This window comes from Macaca nemestrina, chromosome 8 (assembly GCF_043159975.1).
Source record: "Macaca nemestrina isolate mMacNem1 chromosome 8, mMacNem.hap1, whole genome shotgun sequence".
Classification (NCBI taxonomy): Eukaryota; Metazoa; Chordata; class Mammalia; order Primates; family Cercopithecidae; genus Macaca; species Macaca nemestrina.
Window position 1 is genome coordinate 115289371 of NC_092132.1, and position 10383 is coordinate 115299753.

At 43.4% G+C, this 10383-nt stretch overlaps 2 protein-coding genes across 2 annotated transcripts in view; one reads left to right on the top strand and one right to left on the bottom strand.

Annotated features, from left to right (window-relative positions):
- Positions 1-1148, bottom strand: part of LOC105476623 (ADAM metallopeptidase domain 9) — a 113246-nt gene extending 112098 nt beyond the window's left edge. Inside the window, exon 1 of the mRNA XM_071068356.1 lies at positions 680-1148. Coding sequence (XP_070924457.1) covers positions 680-776 — 97 coding nt within the window. The 5' untranslated portion in view covers positions 777-1148. The remainder of the gene's footprint in view (positions 1-679) is intronic.
- A 148-nt stretch (positions 1149-1296) lies between these two features.
- On the top strand, positions 1297-8896 carry LOC105476557 (TM2 domain containing 2). The gene is made up of 4 exons (XM_011732591.3): positions 1297-1612; positions 2420-2507; positions 4115-4230; positions 6245-8896. The coding sequence occupies exons 1-4, from the start codon at positions 1386-1388 to the stop codon at positions 6456-6458; spliced, it is 645 nt and encodes a 214-aa protein (XP_011730893.1). The 5' UTR covers positions 1297-1385; the 3' UTR covers positions 6459-8896.
- The last annotated feature ends 1487 nt before the right edge of the window (positions 8897-10383 follow it).

Below are 10383 nucleotides of genomic sequence, written 5' to 3' on the forward strand. Positions count from 1 at the left end.
CGGATTTAACACAGTACGAACCCAATAAAAACAGATTTTTAAAAAACAGTTTGGCTATACAGAAAGATAGCACATCGGTTACAAAATATTCTTACTACAAAAATGACCCAAGAGAAATGAGCGTCCTACCACCCACCTTTATTCAATCACTAAATTTAGCTGTGTTGACCCAAGGATACCATGAACGTCAAAATTTCAAATTATAACCTGCAGCAAAAGTTTCATCTCCCAGTCTCTTTCCAAGCGACATTAACTCCACGAGCGAGAGCCAGCTCCCTCCCTGCAGGCTTTTGGAGGACTGAACGCCCGCAGGCGCGCCCAGCCAGCAGGGCTCCGGCCCGCCGAGACCAGCGCCCGCCCCAGCGTGGGTTTCGGGGCGTCTGGGGGACCCGGCTTCGCGCGAGGCGGCGGGGGATGGGGGAAGCCGGGAACCGTTCCACCGAACAGGACACGGAGGAAGCGGCGCCGTGCAGAGGACCCGGGCCAAGAAGGGCTTGGGGCGCCAGACCCCAAGCCTCGGGTGCGACCCCTGCCGCACACACCTGGAGCGGCCGCGCCCCCCGACCCCGAGTCCGATCCCCAGGCCGGGCCCCTCCACTCCCGGACACCACAGGTTCACTCCGTGCGCCCCGTCCCTAGGAAACAGCCGTCCCAACGGACCCGGGGGGCGGACACCCACCTGGCCGCGCCGCACCGAGGACTGGGCCCACCAGGCAAAGCAACAGCAACCACCGGACGCGAAGGGTCCCCGAGGGCGAAACCACGCCAGACCCCATCTCCGCCTATTCCGCAGGTTCCTCTCAGCACTCGGTCGCCTCCGCCTCCGCCTCTTCCATCATTTTCCAACCCTGCCGGGGCCCCAAGGCTGGCCGGGAAGCGCGCGCGCCCGGGGACGAGCACGCGCGCGGCACTGACGCAACTCAGCCCTCGGTCCGAGCTCGCTCCCGAGATCGCCTGGCTGCGCGGACGTAGGGAAAAACCCACTCCCCGGCGCGAGAATAGGATTTCTAAATCGGCCGTGGCAACCAGCACTAGTCGGCCCGCCAGTCATATCCGCCCCGCCCCCTCGGCTGCCGGGCACGCCCACCTAGGGAGTCGACGGATCCGATTGGAGGACGCATTCGGCGCAAAAGAAGGAGGAGCATGAGAACCAGAAGAGGAATCGAGAAGCAGAAGCGTAGGGCGGTGCAGCCCCGCCCGTCTGCTCGGCCTTTTCTGGTTGGTTGGTGGAGGTGGGCGGAGCGTCGAGCTGCGCGTCCATTGGCTGTTTGGCGGGGCCACGCGGGCGGGGCTACGCGGAAAGGCCTGACCACGCAGTGATTGGGTCTGTGCTGCTGGCTTCGGGTTGTGGCTGAGGCCGGGTCTCCGCTCCAGGGCCGGGGAAGATGGTGCTAGGTGGTTGCCCGGTTAGTTACTTACTTCTGTGCGGCCAGGCGGCTTTGCTGCTGGGGAATTTACTTCTGCTGCATTGTGTGTCTCGGAGCCACTCGCAAAATGCGACCGCTGAGCCTGAGCTCACATCCGCTGGCGCCGCCCACCCGGAGGGCCCCGGGGGTGCTGCGAACTGGGAATATGGCGACCCCCACTCTCCGGTCATCCTCTGCTCTTACCTGTAAGCTACCAGTGGTCGAGGCGGGTGGATGTGGAGGGTGTGCCAGGGATATATGGGTGTTGAGGGAAGGTAGGGTTGGGGGAGATGCTGCGTTTTTTCAGACCCTGCCCCTCTGAGGACCCAGTGGTCATTCCGAAGGCAAATACCATGAACCAGGTTTCTCACTGCCCGTGCAGGGAAAACCCTTGTGCGTCAGTGACAGAGCTTTTGGGATCCCCAAAGAGGAGAACTGGGTAGGAGTAACATCATATACCCTCTGGAAGAAGGCATGAGGCTGTGCTTTCTTTGCCCTACGCCCTTTAGCCCAAGGAGAATATTAGTCGGTCGATTCGGTGCCAGTACTAAGGCATAAATAGAATAAACGACTTGTCTCTGCCTACAAGGCACTTTTTCAAAAAGCAATCAATATTCTTACCGTTGCAGAATCATGCCATTTTTTAACATCTCTTTTCGATCAAACAAGAAAAGGCATTTGAGAGATGCAAAGAGGACTGAGAATTCTTTAGCTTAATTTTTGCCCCCAGAATCTTGTTTGCCTACTGAAGAGATGAAACTGTGGCAGAAGTAGAATCCTTATAGAAACAGGACCAGAAACACCTCCCTTCTCCAACAAAAGGTTAATTTGGGTGGCTGTCCATTTGACCTGCTGTGCTTCAGTTTAATTGGCTTGGAAAGGGGTCAGCAGGGTGAAACTGAACCCCAGAAAACTTGATGAAGAAATGTCTTTTGCCTGTTAGATTACTTGCATGCAAACAGCGATTTGCAAAGACCATATGATGATAATGATCATGATCTTGTGAATTACAGACCTGATGAATTTATAGAATGTGAAGACCCAGTGGATCATGTTGGAAATGCAACTGCATCCCAGGAACTTGGTTATGGTTGTCTCAAGGTGAGTTTTTGTTTTGTTGTGAGAGCAAACCCTTCAATAAGAAATAGGAATGTCTAAATGCTGTTACATAAAAAGTATAAGAGGTACAAAGTTTTTTGAAGAATTTCGTCAGAAAGACCGTTACTGGCAATTTCCAGCATGGCCAGGGTCAGTGACTGAGCAAGATATTTGGTTTCCTTATGAAGGAACAATCTCTGTGCCAAAACCACCTAGGTGCAAAGACCAACCTGTCTTTGGTTCCTTTGGCCATTGACAGATTTTGAAACTAAAATGTCACCCCGACTCTCCAAGGCATGCACTTTTCCTGAAAGAGCAAAACACAGTCTGTGCACTTTGCAACACTGATGATGGATTGGGCAGTATCTTTGTTACACATGCATTTGGGACAGAGCTTCTCTTGCCAATGACATTTCTTTTCTCCAGGCAAACAGATTCCACCATGCCCTTAGGAGATAGATAGGGTCTATCAGTATATGTCTTTGTAGGACATTAAAGCATTCCAGGGGAAGCCATTGGTTAACAGTGGCTTCTTGGAATGGAAAAAAGCTATTAAGTTATATTAATAATATCCCTAAAGCTGAGTGTACAGTTCCTATCTATCTCTAAAAATAACCAGTGAAGTTGATGTATCTCCTCCCCACCGTGGACTCACCATCCTATTATGCCGCATAATACAAGTCAAGACTTGGTCAGGTGTTAAGAGAATGATGGGAAAGCATTTTTTGTACTAAATCAGACACAGAGGAATAAACCTGACAGTAGTAAGACTAAAAGAGCAACTCTTACTGAAAACATGTATAGATAAATATTTTTTTAGGACAATGAAATTTTACTCTGTTGATAATTATTGATTAAAGTTTGAGTTAATATTGTATAGAGATCACTTTTGCCCATTTTAATTAAAAATTGAGTTTATCCTGTAAGCATTATTTCCCAGTTCCTTCCCTTTGAGGAACTCACCGATGCAAATAGTAATGAGCACTGATATAAGGTACTAGTAAAAAATGAATATCTGTGATTTCTTGGCTAGAATTCAGTTAAGCAATGGTAAGAGGCCCAGTTCTGAAATTTTTGGCTGGAACTTAAATTTACAGATGTCCCACAGATATCAGATAATACACATTTATGACCTAAATAAAGTCCTGAGTCAGTTAATATCCTGAGTTATTTCCTAATTCTATTTATTTTTAATAGATATAAAAGAGACCTCTAATAGGCAGTGACTTTTTAAATACCCACTCCCAAATGCTGTTATATGCTGTTTTTCCTGTAAATTGGGATAAGTAAAGCATTGTGTTCATCTCTTCTAAACAGCCTTTAATGACATTGAGTGTGTTTGGAGTGTTTTACTATATTATTGAAGAAGCCAGTCATGAAGAAGAAAACAGGAGTTTATTTAAAACAATGTACATTTAAGATGGACTCATTTAAAATCACATGAAGTGTGTCACTAATTTCCTTGCCCTTGAGCACAGCTGTACCTCACCCTTGTTGGAATAATTGTAGTCCTGAGGCAACTTTTATTCTTTTATTATTTTTTTATAAAGATAGATGTTTGTGTCACTTGCTCTGGTGAGTTGGTTTTGGTCTTGGTTGTTATTCCACAGTTTGGCGGTCAGGCCTACAGCGACGTGGAACACACTTCAGTCCAGTGCCATGCCTTAGATGGAATTGAGTGTGCCAGTCCTAGGACCTTCCTACGAGAAAATAAACCTTGTATAAAGTAAGTGTTACTTTGATTGGAGTAGTTGGTACTTGGTTGGAGGTAGAGCCATTTTCCTTGTCTTTTTATTTATTTATTTTTTGTTTTAAGAGACAGGGTCTCACTCTGTTACCCAGCCTGGAGTGCAGTGGTGCAATCACGGCTTATTGCAGCCTGGACCTCCTGGACTGAAGCAATACTCTTGCCTCAGCCTCCCCAATATCTGGGACAACAGGCACATGATGCCACTGTGCTCAGCTCGTTGTTATTTTTTGATATGACTTTTTTTAACCACCAAAGAGGGTCTATGGCTACCATTGTGCATAATTCATTTATAGAAGCAATATGTTTATAGTAGAGAGGACTCTGGACTTAAGCCCAGAAGGTGAAGTTCTAACTGTCTCTTTTCTCCAACTTGCTAAGTGCCTTTGGGCACTCAGTTTATCCCTCATCTACAGAATTTTAGGCCAGATGATCTAGCCCCAAAATTCTTACGATAGATATAAATCTTGTGCAAATTGCCTTAGTAATTCAAGAATAAAGGTTTTATTATAAAAAGTGTAGGCTCCACACTCTGAAAATCAGTTTATCTTAAAGGTAAAGGATCAAGGTCATTTCTGTAAATTCTGCTTGAAGGCACAGAATTGCCTTATACAGTTTGCTAATGGAAAGAGTCTATGGCTATGATTAGTAATATTAGAGTAACTGCAGCTGTGTCAGCACAGTGGCTAGGGGCAGAGCCTTATGAAGAAGTCCTTGCTTTTCACTGCCACAAAACAACAGGAAAGAGTGTTTGGAGATCAAGTGTTCATTTAAGGACAGTGCTTCCTTACCTTAGAGAACTACACGCAGGAAGCCATCTGAGTCTCAGGAAAAGAGCCTCTACAGAGGAGGATGGGAGCCCAGACTCCTACTCCTACCATGGTGCCTGTTGTGCTAATGTGCTTGATGACTTCTTGTCCAATCCAACTCTGCAAAAGTCAGTATTTGTTCTTAGAGATGCTCCATATCTTAGCAAGTATTCTGTTGAGACCCTCTACCAACTAGAGATTCTTGGAGAGTAAAGTAAAGGTGAAGAGGGTGTATTATAAAAAATGCTTTTTTTTTTTTTTTTTTTTTTTTGGGAGATGGGGTCTTGTTCTGTTGCCCAGGCTGGAGTGTAGTGGCACAAACAGACCTCCTGGGCTCAAGCGATCCTCCTACCTCAGCCTCCTGAGTAACTAGGACTACAGGTGTGCTCCACCACACCTGGCTAATTTTTTTTTTTTTTTTTTTGGTAGAGACAGGATCTCGCTATGTTGCCTAGGTTGGCCTATAGCTCCTGGGCTCAAGTGGTCCTCCCACCTTGGCCTCTCAAAGTGCTGAGATTATAGGCATGAGCCACCACGACATGGTCAAAAAGTTTTTTAAATTATTGTGCACTATGATGTTTGACATCTTAAAAACCTTTCTGGCTGTGAAGAGACTGCCCTTCCTGAAGCTAGTCATTTCTTAGAGATAGCAAAGGGTCCAACCAGGAGCATGCCTTTGATATGCAAACTAGTCCAGAGACATATCTTCTGTTTCTGGCCTGTACACCCCAGGAAATAATATTCCTCTGCCTTAATCTTCTCAGGGCCAAGTGCCAGGCAACCGGGGACCACTCCTATACCTTAGAGCCGGCTGAGGTTATTCAAACCAGCCAATTCTAAACTATTTGTCCTGCCCTGTCTTGCCTTTCCTGCAGAAACCCCAATGAAGATAGTGGCCAAAAGCCTTCCCCTCGCTTCTGTCTTCCAACTACCCTGTTATCTTTGTCAGGTAGCCCTGTGTAACACGATGTGCCTCCTGTCTCTAGGACCTAGGAGTATAATAAACTTTGGTTTTTCCTGATCCTCTCACCTCATTGACCATATTGTAAAAGAAAACAAAATGGAGGATAAAAGGCCACAGAGGGGCCACTGCACCTTCTTATCACTCATGTTAAATTCACTAATCTTTAAGGGTTTAAATTTTTGTGCAGTAAAACATCTTCCTTTTTGTTCTTTTCACCTAGGTATACCGGACACTACTTCATAACCACTTTACTCTACTCCTTCTTCCTGGGATGTTTTGGCGTGGATCGATTCTGTTTGGGACACACTGGCACTGCAGTAGGGAAGCTGTTGACACTTGGAGGACTTGGGATTTGGTGGTTTGTTGACCTTATTTTGCTAATTACTGGAGGGCTGATGCCAAGTGATGGCAGCAACTGGTGCACTGTTTACTAAAAAGAGCTGCCGTCATGGCCCAGGGAGGCAGGTGAAAGCTCTGTCTTCTGAATTCATCTCTACAGGCTCAAAACTCTTCTTTGATATCAGACCTGATGTTATTTTCCCTCTTTGGAGGGCATTTGTTTGGTTAAGAAGGCTTGTTCAGACTTTGGAATTTCAAACCAGATTTTACCTTGCAGACGAAATGACAAGCAAAAAGTGTTGTGGGAATCAAATTTGTTCCTTTCGTCATGCACAAAACATAAAGGATAGTGACGAGTTTATAAGCTGTGGATGGGTTTCCATAGTCTTCCTTTCTGTACATTGCTATATCTTCAGTCCTTTGGAGCAAGCGGACCCAACAAGTTGAGCAAAGTGAATATTTGTATCCACGTTCCTCTTGTGACCCTGAGTCTTCATGCAAGAACTGAAGCTGAACAATGAAAATCTTCAGCAGAAATAGAAATGGCCATGGATTGTAATACACACTGAAATTCTGACTTTCTGAATTTAAATGCAGAATAAATTTTGCCAACCTAGAGTACTGTATGAGTATTTTCAGTAGAGGGAGTAAACTCAAAATTATATTTGTTTTGCAGAAACCTAGTCATTTGAAATGAACCCTCTTGTGTCTCCATTATGTTCCAGAGACAGTATATGCAGTGCGATAATTTCTTTATTCCAATTATGTTTTGAAAGCCAGCGGCATCAGATGTGTGAATTGAGCTATTCCTCCTGGCAGAGCTGTCCAATCTAAAAATCAGCATTTACCAGCCCATGTTGTAAATTAGCATTTACCAGCCCATGCTAATAAAATTAAGATTTCATACAAGTTTCCGTAAAACTATTCTTCGTGATTAGGTGAGATAAAGCAAGGAGCCTTATGCCTTTGAAAAGAAAAACACAGTTCTACTAAATTAGGACATGATTTATGGGAGCAAAGAGAAACTTAGCACATTCTCTCAAAAAGGACGGTACTAAATCTCTCCCTGTGGGCTGCAGCAATCAGAGATCCAGCCGCACTTCTGCATTCCCAAATCGCCAGGAATAAAAGGAAATGTTCCAAATTGTAAGTGGTTTTAAAAACTCGGTTCCCATCCTTTGCAATCTAAGTTGAAAAGAACTATGAAATATAAAATCAAAAGTGGGCAATGTGGCCAACTCAATGGAAGAGGCTCTTACTCAGAATAACTTACAAATTCTAGAAACAAGGTAGAACTCACTCACAGTTTACCTCATAATAATTGAATTTAAAACCAGATATCCCAGTTAAAGTAACTTCCCTGGATACATTCTATCATTTTGTAGCTTTCCTAAGAATTTCTTGCTTTATCATTCCTGATCACTGTTTTTACATTGTTAAAGGTGGCAATTTTCTGTAAAAAATTTGAAACAGATGATCCTATTCTGTCTTGAAAGTTCTGTACCACACTGACCTTAACCTTGCTTATCACATAACAATTGGTAAACTTTTAATTCATAATCTCTATACCCTAAGACAGTATTTATTAAATTTTTATGGGTCATGAAGAAACTAGACTCTCCCCAGAAATATGCGCATACACAGATTTTACATAGAATTTAAAGGGGTTCATCTACATAATTTATACATGAAACAAAATTGTACTGGTACCCCATAAATTTATACAAATAAAGTTTAAGGGAGTTCAAGGATGCCATATATATATATTTTTTAAAACTAAGGGAAGTCTAAAAAACATAAATTATATTACCCAAAATAAGATGCTACTTTACACCTAACCAAGTCCTGCCTCATTTCACACTTTTTTAACCTCCTAAGTATATTCATAACCCTACCAAAAGTTGTTTTCTTTAAAAAATAAGAAACTTTGGGCCCAGCACAGTGGTTCAAGCCTGTAATCCCTGCGCTTTGGGAGGCCGAGGCAGGTGAATCTTTTAAGGTCAGAAGTTCAAGACCAGCCTGGCCAACATGGTGAGACCGCCCCCCGTCTCTAGTGAAAATACAAAAATTAGCCAGGCGTGGTGGCGTGCACCTGTAAGCCCAGCTACTCGGGAGGCTGAGGTAAGAGAATCACTTGAACCCAGGAGGCAGAGGTTGCAGTGAGCCAAGATCCCACCACTGCACTTCATCCTGAGCAACAGAATGAGACCCTGTCCCCCCCAAAATAAAAAAAAATTTACAGCTCCAAGGCTTAAAGTCATTTATGTTGCCAGGGGTGAGAACTTAGTTAAAAGGGAAAAAGACTAGAAACTACTGAAGATGCCCTTCTTACAGTCAGAAAAGCTGCTGGAGACAAAAGTTGTTCTCACTGCTAGAGTGCTGAGAATCATCAATATTCCTATGTGACAATCCAAAATTACCAGTTTTCATTTGACTTTTAAATGACACCCATCATCCGTCTACCCACAAACCTGGCCAAATGTGATACAACCTGAAAACCTGATGGATTAAAGGAGTATTATTTAACAATTGATTGCCTTTGCACTTTATTCAGGCTGTTTCTTAAATTTTGGTAGACAGATCTATTTGTATATGTGTGTATTATATCTAGTTTATGGCTATAAAGGTTTAAAATACTACAGTGTCCTCTCAAGGTTAAATTAGAAACTGCCTGTCTTTTATTTGTTTCTTACCTTTAATAAAATGTTATCAGTTCCCCCAGATTTCCTGACACTGTTCTTCTTCCACTTGACATAGGCATCTTAGCAACAGCATAGTACCCCAACCTAATGATCCCTGAATGTGTGTATGTGTTTCAAACTCCATTTTTTAATTTTTTAATTGTAATCTCACAACAGATTACCATTTTTATTTTTATTTTTATTTTTAATTTCTGAGGTACACATGCAGGATGTGCAGGTTTGTTACATAGGTAAATGTGTGCCATGATGCTTTGCTGCACCTATCAACCCATCACCTGGGTGTTAAGCCCAGCATGCATTAGCTATTTTTGCTAATGCTCTCCCTCCCTCTACCCTACCCCCTGCCAGGCCCCAGTATGTGTTGTTCACCTCCCTATGTTCATGTGTTCTCATTGTTCAGCTCCCACTTATAAGTGAGAATATGCAGTATTTGGTTTTCTATTCCTGTGTTAGTTTGCTGAGGATAATGGTTTCCAGCTCCATACATGTCCCTGCAGAGGACTGTTCTTTTGATGGCTGCATAGTATTCCATGGTGTATAGGTACCACGTTTGCTTTATCCAGTCTGTCATCGATGGGCACTTGGGTTGATACCATCCATTTTTCTTTATAAGAAGAAGATCCAAAAACCTCTTGCCATGTTTGGCACATCTGCAAACCAGGTGATATAACTGGGTTTTTTTTTGTTTTTTGTTTTAGATAATCCCACTTTAAAACAAGATATTTAGTTGATTACTTCAGGTATGACTGTCAGGAGCAAATTATCTTTTCCCCGAAGAACAGCCATGGAAAGGGAATCACTGTCAAGAGCTTCAAGAACATCAGTTGTAGTAGTAATAGGTTTCCCATTTATCTTGACAATTACATCATGGTCTCTCAATCCAGAGCTGAGAGAGAGAAAAAAAAAGAGAACCATGAAACTACAAGAAGAATTTTACTTATCCCCATCTATAATATCTCTGTCTTAATGGCACTATTTTGCTGGCATTAAGCATACAAACCAGAAATAGCCTCAATCCTTCCAAATCATAAAGCTATTCCAAAATATGCTGCAAAAACATCCCTAGAGGACAACTGTCCTCTAGACAGTTTACCTTTACCTTTATAAAATTAATTTCCTATCAGAATCATGTGAGAAGTTTACTCCTCCCATTTTTTGGAATTGGTTTGGAAGGGGGAGTTTAGCTTTTAATTTCTCTCAGTCCCTGACCTCTGTGAACTTCAAACATACTCCCAGCTTCAGCAGCCAAAGTGAAAAGCCCAAGTGCTATGTTTTCTCCCAGACACTTAAACTCGGCTCAGTTTGATTCTGGCAGCCC